The sequence below is a fragment of the Lissotriton vulgaris genome, chromosome 1_1 (genome assembly GCF_964263255.1).
Source record: "Lissotriton vulgaris chromosome 1_1, aLisVul1.2, whole genome shotgun sequence".
Taxonomy (NCBI): domain Eukaryota; kingdom Metazoa; phylum Chordata; class Amphibia; order Caudata; family Salamandridae; genus Lissotriton; species Lissotriton vulgaris.
In genome coordinates this window covers 1621193387-1621216646 of record NC_141685.1, presented here as the reverse complement: position 1 = coordinate 1621216646, position 23260 = coordinate 1621193387, and the positions used below count along the sequence as shown (strand labels likewise).

The 23260-nt window shown below is 46.0% G+C and overlaps 1 protein-coding gene across 1 annotated transcript in view; it reads right to left on the bottom strand.

Annotated features, from left to right (window-relative positions):
* Nucleotides 1-23260, bottom strand: part of LOC147750913 (arylsulfatase A-like) — a 495797-nt gene that overhangs the window by 84403 nt on the left and 388134 nt on the right. Inside the window, exon 5 of the mRNA XM_086937290.1 lies at nt 5930-6099. Within this exon, the coding sequence (XP_086793416.1) occupies nt 5930-6099 (170 nt within the window). The remainder of the gene's footprint in view (nt 1-5929; nt 6100-23260) is intronic.

The following is a 23260-nucleotide window of genomic DNA, read 5'->3' as shown; positions in this document are numbered from 1 at the left end:
CTACACCCTCAATCTAACGAAGCAGAAGTGGAGGACCCTACTTCTCCCACAAGGCAGCAAAGACTTGGAACAGCCTCCCCACGCACCTCTGGACCATCACCGCACTTCCAGAATTCCGAATGGCCCTCAAGACCTGACTGTTTGAATAAACCTCCAAGACCTGCAAGCCTATAGGGTGATTAGCCACATTTTATAAATACTCATTAATTGATTGATTGACTTGCACTTTCAACATTCTTATTTGGCCCTTGTAGGAGAGACAGTATTTTGCTTTGCCAACTATAAGTTTGCATACTATGTAACTTTATGACTGTCTGCCTAAGGTTACACTGTGTGAAAGCTTAAGCTTAGCACAGGAGGCATCAGTTGGTTATGGTGACAAAACAATGATGATATCCAGTGGCATGATTGGTTCACTAGGAAAAACATGTTTAAGAGGCTGTAGGTTTGATCTGTTAATTATGAAAGATTACGATAAAGGCAGTAGACCTAACACATTGATTATGAAAAGCATATATTAAAGTGATTAGGTGTTTTACGTGTGAATTTTTATTTCTCTGTTGTAAAGCCTACAGATAAGGGGCGTGGCTTGCAACAAGACAGGAATAGCATCCAACAGATTATCTCCTGCCCGAGGACCCAGTGATCGGCCTCTCCACAGCAACTCTAAGCCATAGTCTAGCTGCATATATGCCGTCTAACAGTCCCTTCTATGAGGAACCTGCTAAGAGGCAGCTTCCAAGGTGAGCTCCAAAGACAACAGCCGTCTGTGTCTGCGATCTTCAATGTGGTAAAAAAATGAGGCAAGCGCTGGAGATGACCATTTGTTAGCAACCTCCTTTCATACCAGGGGTTTTCAGCAAAGCAGTCCCTCTTTATTATCCATGGGACCGTGTAATTAGCAGGGCGAGTGGGCATTAATGATTCGGACAGCAAGGTGAGGGGGAGCAAGCAGACAGGTTGCAGCAGAATCCCCTCTGCCCTGCCTCCAATGCGGCTTATTCCGGTTACAGCAGGGGGGAGCATGGGGGGGGGGTCTTGGCCCGTGTTAGACCTGGCACCATTGGCGTGGCTCTCCCTTTCATTTTTGCTGTTGCCTCATGTGTTTTTGCTGGTGTTATATGCTTTGGGCATTGTGCCACTGCTGTCCAGTGCCACAGTGAGAGTGTTGCCTATTATAAATTAATGTATGAATTTGCGATTTCATGATTGGCTGGTTTGGTTTACCTGTCAGACCCTAGTACAGTGCACCAGGAGTCACCAGGGCATGTGAGCCAAATGCTGCTGGTGGGTTTGTAGCACTGGTTGTGCCACCCACAGAAGCAGCCTGCAAAAGTGTGTCTAAGGCCTGCCATTGCAGAACCTGTGTGCAGTCCGGTACTGCCATGTTGACTGAGAAATTGCACCCACTTGCCAGACCCTAAATCTTCCCTTTTCTTCATATCAGACACAACCTATGGTAGGCCCAAGGGCAGGGTGCATTTTAAGTATAAGGTAGGACAAACCCTTGTGAGTGTGGCATGTCCTAATAGTGAATTACAGCCATTTTCATTTTTCACGATTGCAAGGCTACCTGTTCTCCTTAGGCCAGAATGGGCAGATAGATTATTACATTTTATAATCCTAACTGACTCAGGGAGCATGGTAGAAATTCGAGTCTAGTATGCCTGAACTCAGAATGATAAACTACATCCTTTAGTGAAGTTGATTTTAACATTCTGTGTTTGAAAATTTTCACTTTTAGAAAGTAGGTATTTTCTTGTCTAACTATCCAAGCCTGCCTCTGCTAGGTTGTGTATTCCTTGTCTGGAGTTTGAGTGACAGGGCTGGGGGATTCCAGGAGACAGAGTGAGTCAGCCCAGTGGTGAATAGAGAGATCTGCATCTAGATGGGTGGGAGGAGTTGCACCTGGGACCTGAATAGGGCTGTGCCTTCCCTCCACAATGGTGGCTCCACCTTCTGTGGTGTGTCTGATGTCTCTGCCCTACTCTGTGAAAGGAGAGGAGTCTTGTAAACAGAGTGCTCCAGGACTGACCAAAACTGGTTTGGACTAGTCAAAGGCCCCTCTGCACTCAGACGACAAAGGATTTTGGGGTATAAGTATTGGGACCCTGACCCCAAGAATTTAGATTACTTTCGCACAACAAGAAGAACCTTTTGCTGAGGAGAGGAACCAGAAGAAACTGAGGAGAGACTATCCCTAAGCTGAAGTGCTGCATGGGGGATTGGCCTGCAGTGGTTGCCTGACTGCCAAAGAAAGGAGAAAGGGACTTTGTGTATTTTCATCAACTTGTAAGGATCTCCAAGGGCTTGAGAGAAGAGATTGCCTCCTGCTGAAGTCTCAGGGACAGCAGACTTCAACCACTAGCTCCCCAAGAGTTCTTTGGAAGTGCCTGCTGCTGTTTTGGGCCTTCTGAGGGACTGCGTGTCGCAAGGAACTAGAAGCGAGACTCACAGAGAAAAAGCGTGTCGCAGCGGCTGCCATCGCATCTCTGAACAAGGATGTCACCGCTGTAGCTGACACATTGCACCACATCACAAGAAACGTCTCGCAACATCAAAGAAGCGTGTCGCCGTCACAGCTGCTGCCGTCGCATTGCTGAACAAGGATGTCACCGCTGTAGCTGACGCATCGAGCGGAAGCGTCTCGCATCAAGTGAGAAGAGTGTTGTCGCTAAAGCCGCTGTTGTCGCATCTCTAAACAAGGGTGTCGCCGCTGCAGCTGACGCATCGAGTCGAGACATCGAGAGTTTGTGTAGCATGTCGGGTGTACAGGGTGTTAAGAGTAGGTGGTGTTGTAGTCAGCGCTGCTGCCTCGGTTGTTGCAGAGCAGGGCTGGGCTCCCACGGGTTACGCAGTTGTGTCCCTGGTCGGTTTGGTTCGCTGGGTCAGGGGCAGTATCTTCCCACAACTACCCCTTCCCCCTTAAATCCAGCGGCTCTGACCTCCTGTTTGGTGCTCAGGTGGACGTCCCAAGCCTGGTAATGTGTATGCTGCGGGTGGAGTGGCTGGGGTGAAGGGCCTGTGGCGCTGTAGGGTACGCCCTTTATGTTGTCCAGGGGGGCTACCGGGGCAGAGGCAACAGGGCCGTTGGTTACAAGGGCAAACTGGGTCCACAGGTAGCAGCAGGTGAGGCTGATCCGCCATATATGCCCTCCCCCATACTGTGGGTGAGAGGGGACCAGTGCGAGAATGGTCCCAAGTAAGATGGGCTTTAGGGCCAGATGCGAGCGTGCCCCCCTTTGTCTCCGGTCGGTGCACTATTTTCATCCTCGTAGTGAAAATAATAGCCTGCCAGTTAAAAAACAATTTGCCTTGGAAAGCCTATCTTGTTCTCATGAGGTATTTGAGTACCAGTAGAGGTGTGTGGTGAGCGGGCGGCGCCATTGAGGCCTGGCTGTGCTCGGTTGGGCTGAGTCTCCGGCGTGTGAATCTCACAACAAAGCAATTATTTTGGCGGGGCACGTCAGTATTTCCGCAATGAGTGTTGGGCATTACACCCCCACTCCTCCCCCTTTTAGCTGGTGGCTCTGTCCTCCTTGTGGGTGAGCCTGGTTGTCTGGTGGAGCTGGGTGGGATTTCGGGCCATTTTTTGGTGTTATTACTTGCTCCTCTCCTGCCATGTAGTCGCGGGCTCTGCACTGGCGGGCCAATGCTCTGTGGCATTGCGGCTCCGGTGTCAGGCGGGTACATTTTATGATGGGTTGCTGAGCTTCTCGTCATGGTGTGGTGGGACAGGCCTGCCAGCGCACACTGCAGGCCTGGTGCATGCCCGGGGGGGTTGTTTTGGAGGGACCCTGGTGAGTGAGGGGCCCTTTGGTGGCCATGGCTCTTTCCCCCCGAGTGGCCTCCTGCCAGGCTGCCTGGCTTGTTTCCGTGGCTGAGCGTGGCACAACTACTGCCAGACCTGCCCGGGGGGCCAGTAGGGAACCTTCCAACATGGCGGCCTCCTTAGTGCACAGGTTTCAGCATACCAGGCTCCCTGGTCTAGGGACCAGAGGGTCTGTCGGCCGCGTCACTTCTGGCCGTAGAGTGGGGGAGGACAAGGGTATAAATACCTTCCCCCGCCCACTGTGCAGCCTCTTGACTGCTGCCAGTCTCGCTGTTTAGACATGACCAATGATCCCTTGGAGCTGAGAAGCGGTGAGTGCAATGCCCCCTTCCCATTTGGTCCTGTGGCGGCGGAGTCTTCTCCTATGCCGGCCACTGCCAAGGGCTGCCGCTAGGGAAGGGGGGCTGGTCAGCTCCAGGGAGTCAGGGCGGTCACCATTACCCCCCCAGGTCAGTGCCAACACTCGGTCGAGCGAGGTGCTGAGCAGGACACATGTGGTTGGGGGGGACGGGGATGGAGCCTGCCCCGTGGGTCTGGCGTTAGGAGGTTGTGCAGGGTGGGGGCAAAAACAGAGAGCCCTCGGCGCTCACCCCTTCCAGTTGTGTGGCCAGGGGTGGGGGCCTGCGGCGGCGGTGAGCTCAGACTGCGCAGGCAGTGTGTGGCACTGATCTTTAGCCTAGAAGCTTGTTCTATGCTGTAAAATCAGCGCAAATGGCACCACTCAGCGCTCCAGGGGGCGCTACTTCTTTCTGCTGCTCGTGTAGATTTTCTATTTGAGCTGCAACTTTCTCAACCGTACGGTCGCAACCTGCTTGCATTGAGAAATCTCACAGGGAGGTGCATCAGTGCCGGAACCTCAAGCTATGGGGATGCAAATTCTCGCTCACCAACTTAATGTTGGCGAGCCGCGTGTGTGTTAAAACAGCGGTTGGTGGGGTTTTGCTGGGACTCTGTGTTGCAAGCAGAACACGGTGTGGGCAAAACGGAATTTGTCACCTAGCCCTAGTCATGATGCTACATTGGCCCCAACATATGTGATGCATCACTGCACATAAGTGGACATAACTCATGATGCAGCAGCCGTTTTTTATTTTATTTTCTATTCCTGAATGGGGGAAGTCCATCATGAAGTGGTAAAAAAAAAAAAAAATGTGCTCAAAAGGACATTTCTAAAAAGGAGTGGTGATCTAGTAGAAAATGGCAGCTGTCAGGCTCTCCTTAAAATGTTTAGATATGAGGATGGGATGTGGGTGGAGAGTATCAAACAAACTGGAGCCTATTTACAAAAATTTACAAGAACAGGGATTGAAGGGGGAAGCAAGACATGAGCTGTGGTAGGAGAGAAATATGGAGAGCATAGGGTTGTGTGAAAGGGAAAGAAAGCAGCACCTAGGAAAGAGTTGGGGAAGCAAGAAAGCACATGTGCTCTCATGAGAAAAATGTAGTTTCCAGAATTGTAAGTATTAGAATAATATAATTCAGCCAGTCAAAGTGTAATAGGGAAACTGTTCCCTAAATTGACAAGATAAACTAAAGAAGGTCATTGAATAGGAAGTGAGTAAATTACATTGGCAACAAAGACAACCAAACCCCACTGTAAGTACAGATTTTGACCAAAACAAGTCTTCTGACACCGACAAGGCAAGGCCTAAAAAGCATTGATTTATGAATACAATCATGTACGAGATAAGAAATTTAATGTGTGATGATTCTGTATACTTTGGAGATGCAATACAATCCCTTGTGCACTGTATTGCAAACACCCTATTGGAGGTGGAAGGTTCCAACGAAGAGTAAATAGCATGAATTAAGAGGTAAATAGCATCATTGGCAGCTTTTTTAACATTTTTAGGAATTGGTAACAATAGGTACGCTGATAGCTGTGCTGTCAGGTCAGTCTTAAAAACAGTGGGATAACTGTACCTAGAATATCTCTCTAAAGCTGAAAGCCATTTAATGATTGTGTGTTAAGAATGCACAGTTGGCACGCTAGCTGGAGCTGGTGGAACTTTGCATCTATGGCAGTCTCCATTTTTAATCTATACACATACCCTGAAGAGGACAAGGCACACGAGGCCCTCGCCCCCTCACACTCACCCATTGTCAGACATGAAGAACACTAAAGTGTTGTCTTCTACCCCTAACTTCTTCAGAGTTTCAATCAGTTTACCAACCGAGCCATCCAACTCCATGAGGGCATCTCCGTAGGGGCCTCGTGAAGACTTTCCAGCGTACTCTGCACTCGCAAACTGAGGGGTATGAGTGTGCTGGTGGAGAGAAAGCAAAGCTTTGGAAGAGTTCATGGATATAGATATCAAAAGAAAGTTTGAGAAAAAGGAAAAGGAATGTAGACAGCACTAGATCAATAGAAAAGAAGAGACAAAAGCAAAGCAGGAGATTGGCAGGGACAAAGATGGGAATGATAGACGAACATGTGAAGGCAAACGTAGTTAGACTACAGAATCAAAGGAATGAAAAAAAGGTTGAATTAAAGGAGGTGAGAGGGTAAAAGAGAATGGGAATGCAAAAAGGAGTAGATGAGACAAGCATAAAAACAGCAGAGGAAGGAAGAGGCACAAATAAACAGAAAGAGAGCAGGAGAAATAAATTAAGGTGCAAGAGAGATACAAAAAACAGGAGGGAAAGAAACAATTGAGAATTAGCAAACAAAATAAAGAAAAGAAGATGGAAACAAGCAGAAAGAAAGGGCCAACACAACTGCAGTAGAGAAATATGTACATAGTATAAGGATGCATATCCCATACTAATAAGTACTGATAACTGTGGTATCAAATGCAACCCAATTTGCTGTTCATGCACATCAAGACATATAAGAGTATATTCAGTATAAATCATGTAAGACATTTAATATTCACAAACATTCATCATTTATTTACAAATTAAGTAGTTCAGCTAACTCTTGTTTCGCCCAGTACTGGTGCTTTTTCCAAGCTATAGTTAAAAAAGGAACGAAAAATAAAGGAAATAAAGGAAAGTAAAGAAATAGAGATCAGAAATAATAAGGAAAACAAAATAAGATGAAAATTTACAAAAACACAAAATACTACATTTCATATAGTGTGAGCGCACACTGTGGTTGCCTATACACTTGTGCAGTTGTACCTTTTTCCATAAGTACGGCACTCTAGATGTTTGTGAAGGAGGTGAGTCTATGTGAAAGATTATACTGAAGAACGCTTTGCGTTTTGAGGTGAGTGCAGGACTAAATGAAAAATTAAGTAATCCCGGGAGCAGGCTGGAGGATGGGCTGCATATAGAAGTGAGTTTAGGAATATATGTTCAATATAAGTTAGTTGGGCACAAGGTGGCTAATGATGTAAAAAGAGGCAGAAGACTGGGTTCCCGAGTAATAAAAGTTTTTAAGCTGGGCATGGTTGATTAGGTCAAAAAGGCTTATGCATATTGTTTAATTTAGGTCATTTTGTTAGAACATTTTAGGTAATTTGTTGCCACCATTTGTATTGTATTTTGCATGATTGTATTTTATGGCTAGGCTTTTATCTTTTTATCCTTATTGTAATATGTATGTACTGCTTTTTAAGATATTTTTATATCGAAATAAAGCCAATTTGACTGACTGACTGACTGAGTAATAAATGCCTTTTAGAAAAAGTATATTTTAATTCCTACATGCATAGGGATCATGGCAAAGGAAGTTAAAGAAGTTAATAAAGAGAAGTTGTATGGAAGTCCAAATAAAGCCGAGAAAGAAAGCACTATTTATTAGCAAGCGAGTACTATGTGGAAAGAGCTTAAACAAAAAACACAAAGAAAAAGACTGAGCCATGTGTGTTGTGCCCAAATACCTTTAGCTACTGTAATCCGTAACAGCTAAAACCTAATAAAAGATACTCAGAAAAGTGTATTAGGAGCATCTGTGTGCAATTATAATGAGCCACAGTCTTGTAGATTAAGGAAAATGTACAATATTGAACTACAGAAAAAAGTATGTAGAATCAATTTCATCTTGGAAGAAATCAAAATGCCCGTCCATACTCTGCAGTTATCACTGTAGAGTATGTGAAGGTGCCAAGGGGAATGCACTGCAAATATTTTTAAACAGGGGTGGAAGAGAGAGCAGCCCCTCTATGTTTAAAAACCACTGCAGGTTAAACTTTAATTTGCAGTCTTTTTAAACGTAGAGGGACTGCTCCCTCTTCCAGCCCTCTTTAGAAACCTAGGGGCACATTACGATCGCGGACGGACTTGCGTCTGTCCGCGAGCCCTGAGTAGGAGGGAACGTCCGCATGTGCTGCGGCGTTCCCTCCTGTGCAATTAGGATGTGACCGCCACCCTGACGGTCACATCCTCTATTTTTAAAATTGCGGCGGGTACGGCTTCAAGCTGCACCCGCCACACTGTTAAAAACGCATGCATTGCATTTACATGCAGAAAGCGGCAGGCACCGCACGGTACCTGTCGCTTTCTGCATGTAAATGCAGGGGGGTACCATAGGTACCCCCATGTGCACCCCCCCCCCCCCCTTCACCCAGGGGGCCTGTAATGGACCCCCGAAGTGAAGATCTGTATGCTTTTCCAAGGCGGAGAACCCACCATGGAAAAGCATGTCTGGGAAGCCATCCTAATATGTCTGGCAGGTCTGAGAGACACCGCCACCATATTAGAGCTTTTCCGCCGCGGTTGTAAGCCGACCGCGGCGGAAAAGCGGCGGACTGAAACCCAGACCCACCAGCCATCCTAATGTGGCAGTGGGTCTTTGGTGGGTCCGCAGCGGATTTTCCGCATCCTCCGGGCCGGCGGTGGCTTCCGCCGGCCCGGAGGATGCGGAAAATCCGTGATCCTAATCGACCCCTTAGTTTACTGCAGATTAATTCTGCCAGTGGAGCGGTGAAATTTATATGAAATTCCGCAGTACAAAAATAATGCGGAATTAGTAAATTCCTCTGATTCCGCTGGTGGAATCAAACACCCTACCCAGGATTAGTAAGGAGGAGGATGAAGCTCTGACATTTTGAGGGAGGTGTTCCATGTCATGGGTACGTTGTAGGAGAAAAACATGACCTTCAGTTTTGCTTTTGTAGTTGCGAGTGAGTGTGCGAGTGGGAATGATGCAGAGCTTAGGTGTCTGGTAGGTTGATGTAAGCGTATGCAGCTGTTGCTGTATTCTGGTCCTGTGTTGTGCATAGCTTTGCATGTGTGCGTGAGAAATTTGAATTGGCTGTGCTTGTTAATGGGGAGCCAGTGAAGCTTCCTGAGGTGCAGTGTGATATGAATGTGGCATGGGAGTTAGGGTATGAGTCTTGTGGTAGTGTTCTGAATGGTCTATTTAGGAGTTGTTTGGAGATTCCGGCATAGAGAGTGTTGACTTAGTCCATCGTGATGGTGATGAGTGCTTCTGTGATTGTCCGTCTGGTGTTCTGAGGCAATCATTTGAAGATCTTTTGCAGCATGCGTAGTGTGGGGAAGCAGAAGTTGCAAACTGTGTAGACTTGAGCCGCCATGTTGAGCTTGTCATCTAGGATAAACCCGCAGATTTTATGTGTGGTCTGTGGGTGTTGGTTCTAGCTCCGATGGCTACCAGGTCTTGTTACCAAAGACCAGTACTTCTGTCTTGTCGGAGTTGAGCTTCAGGCAGTTGGTTTGTATCCACTCTGCAACCATGGTCATGCACTTGGTGAAGATGTTTCTGCAGATGTTTGCCTTTTCCGTCAGGGACAGGATTAGTTGGGTGTCATTGGCAAAGGAAATGATGGTGATGTTTTGTGATTAGATGATGTTGGCGAGCAGTGTCATGCATTAGTGAAAAGGGTGGGGTTGAGAGATGATCCCTGTAGGACACCGCATATCAGTTTCTTGGTCTCAGATGTGAAGGATGGCAGCCTGACCCTTTGGAGTCTTCCCGTAATGAAGGAGCAGATCCATTTGAGAGCGGATCCTTGTATGCCAATCTAGTGGAGTCTTCTCATGAGGATGGTATGGGAGACAGTGTGGAAGGCTATAGAGAGGTCAAGCAGGATGAGGGCTGCTGTTTCTCCTCAGTCCAGGACTTTTCGAATGTAATTGATGGCCACGATGAGTGCTGTTTCAGTGCTTTGGTTCTTTCTATATCCTGAATGGGTGTTGTCTAGAAGATGTTGAAGTTCGAGGTGGGTATTGTGTTGTTAGGGGAGCAGGGAAATGGGTCAGAAGTTGATTCAAGTTTCCATTTGTCTGGGTAAGTGCCTGACGTAATGGAGGTGTTGATGATGTGGGTCATGGTAGTGCTAATTGGTGATGTTCCCAGGTTTTAGATGTGATGGAGACATGGGTCCGTTAGGGCCCCTGAGTTGATGGTTCACATGATTGCTGCTGTTTTGTTTGTGGTGAGGATTGTCCATTCCGACAGGTGGCAGTCTTGGTTGGAGGTGGCTAGGTTAGCAATGAGTTATTTGGGGTTGGGTTACTGTAGATGTTTTCAATTTTACTGTGGAAGAAGTTTAATAGGTTGTTGCAGAGTTGTTTAAAGGCAGAAATCCTGTCGACAGTGGCTGAGGATGAAATAAAATCCTTGACGATCGAGAAGTTTTCCTTGTAGCTGGTGGAGCTTCGTTCAATACGGTCCATTAGTGCTTTTTTCTTGGTGTCTCTAATTTGCTGCTGATAGCACCTGAGTGCAGTCTTGTAGGTAGTTCTGATGGTGGTGTCATTGCTGGTTCTTTGTACCCTTTCTAGCTGTCTACAGTGTCGGTTAGTGTCTCTGAGGTATTCTGTATACCAACTGCCCTGCTTCCTTTATCTGCTATGCTTGTTGGGTTTGCTGAGTACCAGGGCATCTGTGCAGTTCTTGATCCAGTGGTTGAAGTTAAAGATTACACTGTTTTGTTTAATTGAATACATTACTTTTAAAAATTATAAATGCACATTGAAAATATTTGTCTTTAGGAAGGAATTTATTTGTTTCACTTAAATATATTTAAAAAAATATAATTAATAAGTCAACATAAACAGATTTGGTATATTTATTTTTGAGTTAAGTACATGTATTTACATTCTCCCTATACTTTACAAAGGGCGACTCCACAATCGGGGAAGAGATCTCCACATGGCAAACTTTACGGAAAAAGAAAGTTTATTTAACTTGAAAATAAATATGAAAAATATTTTGTGCTTAATGTTAATGTAAATTCATTTGATGTAGTAAACTTACGCCAAGATGAAAATTAACTCAAAATTATAAGTTACCTTTGTGAATCAGGCCCAATTTGCGCATGCCTCATAATGAGATGTATTGCTACAGAATATATACATTTAAGCACATATTGTTGTGGAATGATTAGGGAGAAAACTGCCTCCTTATAGAATAAGAAGCTAGAATCAAAGATTAGAGTTGATAGCTTATGGAAGCATAAGGTGCTAAAGGAGTGAACTTGTGAGAAGGAAAAATGGACCTATATAGTAGTAACACTTAAGATGCTCAGACATAATTGTGAATATGAAGAAAAGGAGACACAATGTTTGGAAAGTGCATTATTGTTAGAGATCCTGTGAGAACAAGTGTATATTGTCTACAATTATAGATGAAGGAATATGTAGATTGTGTGGTATTGACACAGACACAAAGAAAAACAGTGTGGGTTGCAGTGTCCAAAACTAATGCTATTATTTCATAGCACACACAAAGTATCTAAGTTTCTGGCTGGAAGCTGGGTTGTGATGCTTTTCATACCTCTGGCTCTAGGCTGGAACAGAAACTGGGACCCAGCTTACCTCCACCAGGTTGGCTTGGGTGGCAGCACACTGGAGGTTGCTGACAACACAATAGTGGGTGTCTTTTATGGTGGTGGTTGGCTCAGTGTTGTAAGAATCTGTCCTTCCTATACTCCACTATCCTGATTTGCCCAGTCCGCTCTCGCACTTTCTCGGCTCCTCCTGGCGTATGACATCAACCTGGTTTCTACTTTCCTGAACCCTGACACATTCTGAGTCACCACCTCCAAGCCCCTGTTAGCTGACACTTGAGTGCTAGTTACTGCAGTAACTGTTCAAAGGCCCCATTCATTGGGTGTGTGGAACTTCCACCCTGGGTGGCAGTCTTGGATGAAGATGTAGTCCCCTGGCTTTAGGTTTAATACTTTGGTTCTGCGGTTTTGACTGTGCTTGTCATTGTTCATCCTCCGACTGTTCTGGGTACTGGGGCTGAGGCTCGCATCACTGGCCTCTTTTGGATGATAACTTAGCCTGAGAGCCCCAGCAACATTGCTACTGGAGATCACCTTGTTGTGCAGTGAGAAGTGGTCCAATAAGCCAGAAGGAATTCTATTAAGGACGTGGAGGTGAGGAATATTCTTTCTCTCAGACAAGAGGTATGTACGGGATTTGAGTCCTCTTCTGCAGCAAGGTTTCAGGACTGTTGTATGGCATACGTATTCGCTTTTTTCTTCTTATCTGAGACTATGTCCTGTTTCATTGTGCCTGTTTCTCATAAGGAACTTCATAAGTATCTAATGTTTTGGTTCTATATAGCTATATCAGTTTTAACCTGATCGATGTCGGAAGGTTCAGATTCATCTTCCTGTATCTGGATTATTTCAGGTTTGGATGGTTCCAAAGCAGAAACAATGAAAAGTGATGGAAGAGATCCTGCTGCAATCAATGAAAAGGAAGCTCTTCAGGGGACACCTACCTTTATGGATATCCTGGATTATTGATTGGTTGACCTATGTTGACCTTTTCCCTGTACATCTTGGGAAAGATAGTTTTCTTTGTTTATTGTTGAAGATTGCTGGAATGGAAATAAAAGAAAGTTGAGCATAATCTGTGCCTCTGTGTCCTGAATAGAATTGAAACGTTCCTTTATGTCTATTAGGACATTTTTCATATCCTACCACCAACCATTCCACTAGGTCTCCAGATAAAATGGTACAACACTTTTGTGGGTAGGGCTAGTAGGTGCAACAGGAAAGGAGCAAAAACCCAGCTTGGACACATCCAATTTTCCAGTGAAAACTGACCCTTTTGCAATGTGGCTAGCTGTGGATTTTGAGCACTTGCTCAGCTTGCACCTAAGAAAACCTAGCAGACAGAACATTTTTTAAAACTAGACACCAGGAGAATCCAGAGTGGAATGATATGCATGACCCTTATCAGGTTTTCTTAACCCAAGGCCCTTGCAAACCTCAAACTTTAACTAAACAACACATTTTCCTCACATTTCTGTGATGGAAAGTTCTGGAGTCTCAAGTGAGCAACAAATGTCCTACCACCAACTATTCCTTCAAGTCTCCCAATAAAAATGGTACCACACTTGTGTGGTTAGGGCTAGTAGCTGGAACAGGAAAGGCACAGAAAGGCAACTTGGACACATCATCATTTTCCACTGGAAACTGGCCCTTGTTATGCAATGTGGCTAGCTGTAGATTTTAGGCATTAGCTCGACAGGAACCCAGGGAAAACCTAGCAAACCTGCACATTTTTAAAAACTAGACACGGGGGAATCCATAGTGGGGTGACTTGTGTGGCTCTCATCAGGTTGTCCTACCCAGAAGTCCTTGCAAACCTCAAACTTTGATTAAAAATACACATTTTTCCCACATTTCTGTGAAGGAAAGTTCTGAAATCTGCAGGGAGCAACAACTTTCCTACCACTTACCAATACCCCAAGTCTCCAGATAAAAAATGGTACCTCACTTATGCGAGTAGGGCTAATGGTCAACAGAAAAGCGCCAAAACGCAACATGGACACATCCCATTAAACACTGAAAACTGACCCTTTTAGTTAATGTGGCTAGCTGTAGATTTTGGGCCCTAGCTCAGCTGGGACCTAGGGCAATCTAGCAATCCTGCACATGTTTGAAAACTACACACCTGGGGGAATATAGGGTTTGGTGACTAGCATGGCTCTCACCAAGTTGTCTTGCCCAGAAGCCTTTGTAAACCTCAAACACTGTGATGGAAAGTTCTGGAAACTGTAGGGAGCAACAAAGTTCCTACCACTGACCATTCCCCCAAGCCTCCCAGTAAAAATGGTAACGCACTTGTGTGGATAGTGCTAGTAGCTGTGACGGAAACAGATCAATCCAAGGTCAATGAATGTCCATTCCTTTCATGGGCACATGGCCAAGCCACATTAGTGGGGCAGCATTTGTATCGAGGCAAGTGGGAATTTTGTGGATCCCGTCTGATTCTGGAAGAATATGTCACATGGATAAGTGTGGTTTTAGGCAAATTCTGAGGTAGATCATTGTGGATTAGAATACTTTGTCGGATACATGAGAAGCACATCACGCTATCTTCCCCTTGGTGTCTAGTTTTCAGAAATGACTGGATTTGGATGGTTTCCCTGGGTGGCAGCCGAGCCCAGGCCCAAAAAACTGCAAGTATCCTATTTGATGATTTGCCACATTGCATCTTGGACCCCATACTTTTGCGGGTGTTAGACCCACCAACACAGGCGAAGTACCTTTTGTATTGGGAGACATAATGGGAATGCTTGGAGGTAGGAAATAAGCGGCTCCTTGCAGATACCAATATGTGAGTAAAAAATTATGAGGAAAAGGTGTATTTTTGGCCTTTATTTGAGTATTGTAAAGCCTTCTGGGTATGAAATCCTTCTGAGAGCCACCCAAGACACACCATCCTAGAGTTCTCCTGGTGTCCAGTTGGTCAAAATATCTGGGGTTAGTAGTAGATTTTCCCTAGAAACCATGTAGATCCTGGCAGAAAAAAGACAAATATAGGACTGCACTGTCTAGGGGCAAGATGGCGGCCGCTGCAGCGGCCGAGTGAGCTGGTGTGTTAAGCTCCTACCTGTCGCTGACCTGCCTGGCATCCTTTAACCGGGTCTCCTGTGTTGTACCTCGGAGCCTGATGTGGTGATTGTGTGGAGCTGCTGACGGGTCTTCCCCGAGAGATGCGCCGAGTGACTGCGGGGTAGAGAGGAGCAAGGCGGCGCTCGTGGGTGCGGGATTGGTGATGGCTTCGCCTCTGTGCCGCGAAGGCAAAGGTGTCGGCGTTCGAAGGAGAGAGGCAGCTGCGGTCACAAAGCCTGACGAGCAAGGCAAGGCAAGGCAGGCGTGGTGGAAATGGAGCAGCTTCAGATGGCTACCTCCGCCCCTCTGCTTCAAGAGTGAAGGAGCACAGCTGTGCACAATTGCTGGCGCTGGAAGGGGAGAGCAGTTGCAGTGTGTGGGGGGGTTGGAGTGAGGTGAAGCTGCAGTTGAGGCAGAGGTGGGTTACCACGGACTACTTGGAGTTACGTACGTTTTGCATTTTGCTGAAAAGTGACTGGGGAAAAAAAATTAAAAGAAGTGCAAGCTCGTGTCTAGCAGTCTAGGAGGAGTAACAGTTATTCATAGTGTGGAATCCCAGTCTATAAGGATTGAGGATCTTCTTCTGGATTCTCCGGACTTCTCATCATACAGGGTGTAGCATCGACATTTTTAAAAAAAAACGTAAAAAAAGAAAAAAGCGGGGAGGAGCTTCGCGGGCAAGACAGATTGCCGCGTAAGCTCGGAGCTCCGGAGACCCTCCGACCCTCCGCATAAATCCTGATCGAAATCCTGTTCCACGGTGGTGGATTCTTGTTTGTGAACGGTCGTAGAGAAGGGATCTGCTGTCCGATTTAAAATCCGGCACTCCTTGACGAAGATATGTCGTGTCGAAGGTCCAGTGCCAGGGGCGGACCAGTGTCTCGGTGATGGCCGACGTGTGCGACACTGAAGCGCATGATCGATATGCCGAGTGAGTGACTCCTGTTCCGGCCGGCGGAGTAAGCGGAGTTGCAGAGTGGCCTATCGCTGATTGAACATCTGCGGCTGCTACGCTCCACACTTGCTTGTGTACTCATAGGGGTTGTGGTGTGCCACCCTTTGTTCTGTCCCTGGGTTCAACATGGCGGGCAAGGGCGACCAGACAGAACGGCGAACCGGGTCAGCAGGAAGACGGTCCAATCCCAGACCAACAAGATTGACCGCTACGCCCATCAAAGGACCTCGCCAACTGTGGACGCTCATTCCAAAGACACTCTACGTGCGGGCTCGCCGGACGAGTCAGAGCCGACACTCCGGGACATCATGGGGGCTATAGCTGGCATCAGAACGGAGATGCACAAGCAACATGAGGTTCTTACGCACAAAGTCGACACCTTGGCGATCGACCTCAACCTGATCAGGGCCGATCTTGGCAAAACCAATGATAGAGTGAAATCACTGGATATCAAAACTGCGAGCCTCATGACTGATGTCTCGGACCTGCAGGCAGAGGACCGGAATTTGAGGTCAGTCAACGACCTATTCTCAAGGCAGCTGGAAGATTTTGAGGGACGTGCCAGGCGGCAGAACGTTCACATCATTGGGGTTCCGGAGGGTGCAGAGGAATCGGCCACCGACCTCTTCGTCGAGGACCTGATAAAGACTCACTTGGCCTCAGCCATTTCTTTTCGGTCGAGCGGGCCCACAGAATGCCGGGTGGACCGCCGAAGCCGGGCGCCACTCCGCGACCCATCATCGCCCGCCTGTTCAACTTCAGGGATCGAGATGTGATCCTACAGGCCTCGAGGCGACAAGGGCCCCTCAAGTTCCAGAACGCGGATGTCAACTTCTATCCGGACTTTACTAGGGCTGTTCAGAGACAGCGTCAAAGTTTCGCAGGATTGAAGCAACGTCTCTGAGACATGGGGATGAAATACTCAATGATGTTCCCCGCTAGACTAGGTATTGAGCACGATGGTCGTGCTGTATTCTTCAATATCACATAAGAAAAACGGGTTGCACACCGTTTTTTAAACCATGTTTGTTATGTCCTTTTTTTTAAACCATTATTTTTCTAAGTGGCGTGCTCACTGAATCGTGCCAAGCCCACACAGCACGTGTAAATCATAAACACAAAAGTCGTGGGGTATTTCTTTAACCCCACTGCAGCGGCGACAGCCTTATTTTTAAATTGCAAATGCTACCATTGTCTCTTATTCAACATCTTTTTATCATGTCTTAATCCTTATGTTATGCGCAGCACGTTCGTTTTGCTATTCATCATCTTTCTTGAACTCATCCTCATGCAAGGCAAATGCTGATTTCCAAAGTTTCTCATGTCATGGCGGGCCATCCGAACCTCTCGACCATAAACACGTACTAATGCATGGTTCCATTCAAGCAGTATAGTTTATTAATCCAATGCATTTCGGACCCAGTTGGGGTCCTTCGCCAGGGAACATACTGAAATAACAATAAAACATGTATCAACAAACCGCTTTATAAACCATGGACTCCAGTTCATTTAAAACACTTTCGTTCTAAACTGTGTGTTAACCATAAATATCATTTAAATATGTCCTTTGTGTGGCATTTTTTCGAATACCCTATTACTGTCTACTTCATCTACCTGACATAACCCCCGTCGAGTGTGTTATAAATTAATAATATGCTGCTTCTCTTTCCCTACGGGTCTACACAGTTTCATCTCTGCTCTTTTCCCTTGCTTCCTTTCCAACGCCCTCTTCCTCCCACGGCTTTTCTTACACCCGTCAGTAAAACCTTCCTTTACCCCCCATCTGATATGTCGTCTCGCATTCACTACTTCACTTTAGCCACCCTCGACCTGATCTCTGCCCTCTTAGCGTTCAACATACCTGCTTGACTAACGACATCTTCCTCTCCTGTGTAAAAATAGAAGCCCTCCTTGTTGTGTTACTCTCCGTCATTTTAAACTCAAAACTCCCGCCTTCATGACTGTGACCCGCCCCTTGCCTTAAACCCACAGTATTCACCGGCATAAACAACCATATTTAGGATCAACTACATCTCCCATAATCCCCCATGGTATCACAACACAACATCGAGTGTCAAAATCCCACTGCTGTCGCCCACCCACGTCTCAACAGCTCCAAATTGTCTCATTTAAACAGTAAAAGGTGAACTGCCCACAATTAATTGGTCAAATGTCCATGGTTAATGTTTGTTTTGTCTTCCATTAACTCGTGTTCAGAACTGACTTGCTGAGTGAACCAGGGTCTTCCGCCTCGCATGAAGTGCTCGATGTTTCCTTTTTCATCTTTTCTAGAAAGTACAATTACTCGCTGGGTGCTAACCCCTGAGGGCTCTATTCGATAATATCACATAAGAAAAACGGGTTGCACACCGTTTTTTAAACCATGTTTGTTATGTCCTTTTTTTTAAACCATTATTTTTCTAAGTGGCGTGCTCACTGAATCGTGCCAAGCCCACACAGCACGTGTAAATCATAAACACAAAAGTTGTGGGGTATTTCTTTAACCCCACTGCAGCGGCGACAGCCTTATTTTTAAATTGCAAACGCTACCATTGTCTCTTATTCAACATCTTTTTATCATGTCTTAATCCTTATGTTATGCGCAGCGCGTTCGTTTTGCTATTCATCATCTTTCTTGAACTCATCCTCATGCAAGGCAAATGCTGATTTCCAAAGTTTCTCATGTCATGGCGGGCCATCCGAACCTCTCGACCATAAACACGTACTAATGCATGGTTCCATTCAAGCAGTATAGTTTATTAATCCAATGCATTTCGGACCCAGTTGGGGTCCTTCGCCAGGGAACATACTGAAATAACAATAAAACATGTATCAACAAACCGCTTTATAAACCATGGACTCCAGTTCATTTAAAACACTTTCGTTCTAAACTGTGTGTTAACCATAAATATCATTTAAATATGTCCTTTGCGTGGCATTTTTTCGAATACCCTATTACTGTCTACTTCATCTACCTGACAAAACCCCCGTCGAGTGTGTTATAAATTAATAATATGCTGCTTCTCTTTCCCTACGGGTCTACACAGTTTCATCTCTGCTCTTTTCCCTTGCTTCCTTTCCAACGCCCTCTTCCTCCCACGGCTTTTCTTACACCCGTCAGTAAAACCTTCCTTTACCCCCCATCTGCTATGTTGTCTCGCATTCACTACTTCACTTTAGCCACCCTCGACCTGATCTCTGCCCTCTTAGCGTTCAACATACCTGCTTGACTAACGACATCTTCCTCTCCTGTGTAAAAATAGAAGCCCTCCTTGTTGTGTTACTCTCCGTCATTTTAAACTCAAAACTCCCGCCTTCATGACTGTGACCCGCCCCTTGCCTTAAACCCACAGTATTCACCGGCATAAACAACCATATTTAGGATCAACTACATCTCCCATAATCCCCCATGGTATCACAACACAACATCGAGTGTCAAAATCCCACTGCTGTCGCCCACCCATGTCTCAAAAGCTCCAAATTGTCTCATATAAACAGTAAAAGGTGAACTGCCCACAATTAATTGGTCAAATGTCCATGGTTAATGTTTGTTTTGTCTTCCATTAACTCGTGTTCAGAACTGACTTGCTGAGTGAACCAGGGTCTTCCGCCTCGCATGAAGTGCTCGATGTTTCCTTTTTCATCTTTTCTAGAAAGTACAATTACTCGCTGGGTGCTAACCCCTGAGGGCTCTATTCGATAATATCACATAAGAAAAACGGGTTGCACACCGTTTTTTAAACCATGTTTGTTATGTCCTTTTTTTTAAACCATTATTTTTCTAAGTGGCGTGCTCACTGAATCGTGCCAAGCCCACACAGCACGTGTAAATCATAAACACAAAAGTTGTGGGGTATTTCTTTAACCCCACTGCAGCGGCGACAGCCTTATTTTTAAATTGCAAATGCTACCATTGTCTCTTATTCAACATCTTTTTATCATGTCTTAATCCTTATGTTATGCGCAGCGCGTTCGTTTTGCTATTCATCATCTTTCTTGAACTCATCCTCATGCAAGGCAAATGCTGATTTCCAAAGTTTCTCATGTCATGGCGGGCCATCCGAACCTCTCGACCATAAACACGTACTAATGCATGGTTCCATTCAAGCAGTATAGTTTATTAATTCAATGCATTTCGGACCCAGTTGGGGTCCTTCGTCAGGGAACATACTGAAATAACAATAAAACATGTATCAACAAACCGCTTTATAAACCATGGACTCCAGTTCATTTAAAACACTTTCATTCTAAACTGTGTGTTAACCATAAATATCATTTAAATATGTCCTTTGCGTGGCATTTTTTCGAATACCCTATTACTGTCTACTTCATCTACCTGACATAACCCCCGTCAAGTGTGTTATAAATTAATAATATGCTGCTTCTCTTTCCCTACGGGTCTACACAGTTTCATCTCTGCTCTTTTCCCTTGCTTCCTTTCCAACGCCCTCTTCCTCCCACGGCTTTTCTTACACCCGTCAGCAAAACCTTCCTTTACCCCCCATCTGCTATGTCGTCTCGCATTCACTACTTCACTTTAGCCACCCTCGACCTGATCTCTGCCCTCTTAGCGTTTAACATACCTGCTTGACTAACGACATCTTCCTCTCCTGTGTAAAAATAGAAGCCCTCCTTTCTGTGCTACTCTCCGTCATTTTAAACTCAAAACTCCCGCCTTCATGACTGTGACCCGCCCCTTGCCTTAAACCCACAGTATTCACCGGCATAAACAACCCTATTTAGGATCAACTACATGCATTAGTACGTGTTTATGGTCGAGAGGTTCGGATGGCCCGCCATGACATGAGAAACTTTGGAAATCAGCATTTGCCTTGCATGAGGATGAGTTCAAGAAAGATGATGAATAGCAAAACGAACGCGCTGCGCATAACATAAGGATTAAGACATGATAAAAAGATGTTGAATAAGAGACAATGGTAGCATTTGCAATTTAAAAATAAGGCTGTCGCCGCTGCAGTGGGGTTAAAGAAATACCCCACGACTTTTGTGTTTATGATTTACACGTGCTGTGTGGGCTTGGCACGATTCAGTGAGCACGCCACTTAGAAAAATAATGGTTTAAAAAAAAGGACATAACAAACATGGTTTAAAAAACGGTGTGCAACCCGTTTTTCTTATGTGATATTATCGAATAGAGCCCTCAGGGGTTAGCACCCAGCGAGTAATTGTACTTTCTAGAAAAGATGAAAAAGGAAACATCGAGCACTTCATGCGAGGTGGAAGACCCTGGTTCACTCAGCAAGTCAGTTCTGAACACGAGTTAATGGAAGACAAAACAAACATTTCACCATGGACATTTGACCAATTAATTGTGGGCAGTTCACCTTTTACTGTTTAAATGAGACAATTTGGAGCTGTTGAGACGTGGGTGGGCGACAGCAGTGGGATTTTGACACTCGATGTTGTGTTGTGATACTGTAGCGATCGCCCTAGGCAGCAGGGCAGGTTGCTGCAGACATCGTACTATAGGTCATCTCAGGAAAAACTACCAGTCCCAGAAGGCCAAGCGACGCCGGGATCAGGCACAATGGGAAGAACTTATTTAAGCTCCACCCCTTGACCAAAACGGGGCTTGTCAATCCTGTTCCTGGTTCGTTCCCTGTTTGTTTATGCATCTAGAGTTCTGCCGTGGAGATTCGTGTTCAAGCCATTTAGTCCTTTTTTCCATCACCCGCCGCGACGACGAAGTGCCAGCGAGGTCAGTGATCAAACACCCGCCGCGACGACGAAGTGCCAGCGAGGTCAGTGATCAAACACCCGCCGCGACGACGAAGTGCCAGCGAGGTCAGATCAGCGGAGACAAGTGCGTCCCTGTGAGTTATCAGAACCGCGTTTGTTTGTAAAGATCGAGGAGAGCGGGCTCGCTCTCTTCCATTACCTTTTTTGTTTTCCTTTTTGTTATCCGTTTCAAAACCTAGTGAGATCTTGTGCAGGTCGCACCATTCTTTTTTGTTATCGAGTTGGAATCCTTGGATATCAGGCGGGATTGCGCCTGCAGAGCAGTTGCTGCTAGACTACACCCCAAAAGGAGCATTTTGGGCCTTTCTACAAGCAGTACCTTGTCAAGAACATTTATCGGGGAAAATATCTTCCGTGCGAGATATTGGAGCGGAGAGTGAGTTAACTCTTCGAGACCTGTTGAACAGCTACAACGACTTCCGTAGAAGCTGTAGACTTCATCCACGGAGTATCCATTCATGCTAGTGGTAAGTCCCGGAACACAGGGGAAGTGGGGCTGTTCAAAGCAGTACAGAGTCACATTATCCTCTCTCTCTATCTTCTCACCCACCTCCAGGGAGGTCTTCTCAGTGAAGCCGCTGACCCTAGAACCTGAGCTGAAGAGATCTGAGCAACCCACCTTTTTATTTCCCCTTGCGGCCTCCGGCTGTGCGTGCTCTAATAGCGGTGTCTGTCCCATTGTTGGGTGACGTGCAGTTGGAGGTTGCAAGGACAGTCATCCCGTCGTCCCTGCTGGGCATTGAACTAAGGTTAGTGGCGCATGCGAGTTCTTGCGCTGCTTTCAATCATTACAGATTGACAAGCCCAAGAACGCTAACCAGCCCGGACGATGGATACCAATACCATCCTTACCTCTCTGTTGGAGAGTTTCACGGAGTTACAAAACGAGGTCCAAACATCTCGTGCCGAGAATCAAGCATTATATAAAGAAGTGTCGGACTTGCGCAGAGATATGTCTGATCTTGCCCAGAAGGAGTCGAGCACCAAATCTTTGATTCGGCCTGCAACCTTGCCCCCTCCTCCTTCATTTCAACCTGGAGGAGCATTTGCAGCCCCTTCCACGTCCACAGATGCCGCCCCTATGGTGCACATATTACAGACCCATGGCATACCTCTCGCTCCTCCTGAAAGGTTTTTCGGAGACCCTCGTAAGTTTGAGACTTTCCTCAACCAATGTCGCCTTCATTTCCTCTGTAAACCCCAAATCTTTCAGGATGAATCATCCAAGACAGCCTTCGTAATGTCATACATGGGAGGAAACGCTTCCAGCTGGACCATTCCTTTATTGGAGCGGAATGATCCCGTGCTACACAATTTTGCCGACTTCTGTCTTGAATTACGGAAACTGTTTGACAGGAAGTCCCACATGCTGTCATTAGACCGGGAGTTAATGACCCTACGCCAAGGATCACAGGATCTACTATCCTACATCACGACCTTCAATCGTCTCATAGTAGAGACAGACTGGCCAGCTCAGAAACGTATCTCTCTGTTCTATCAGGGCCTTCGTGGAGAATTGAAGGACGTGTTAGCACAGGTGGTGCAATTGCCTTCTACATGTGAAGAGCTTATTGATCTAACCGTACAACTGGACCACCGTTTGTTGGAACGGAGAGGGGATCGGAGCAGAGGGGACGCTAGGTACTCATATCCTCTGTTCAGACCCCGACAAACGGGTGAGGAAAAAGCTAAGCCTCAAGAAGGGCCAGAACCCATGCAAATTGGAGGGATTCGGGGCCCCCTTACAAAGGAAGAAAAGGACCGGAGAAGAAGACTTAAATTATGTATGTATTGTGGCAAAAGTGGACATTTTAATAATGAATGTCGAGCTCGGGCTTCTACATCCGGTAAGAACACCTTTCCCAGAGCTCAGGCCACCGTGAGGATGGAGGAGCCGTTGGAAAACTGAAGGTCTTGGATCAGAATGAGACCACTGATCCAAGA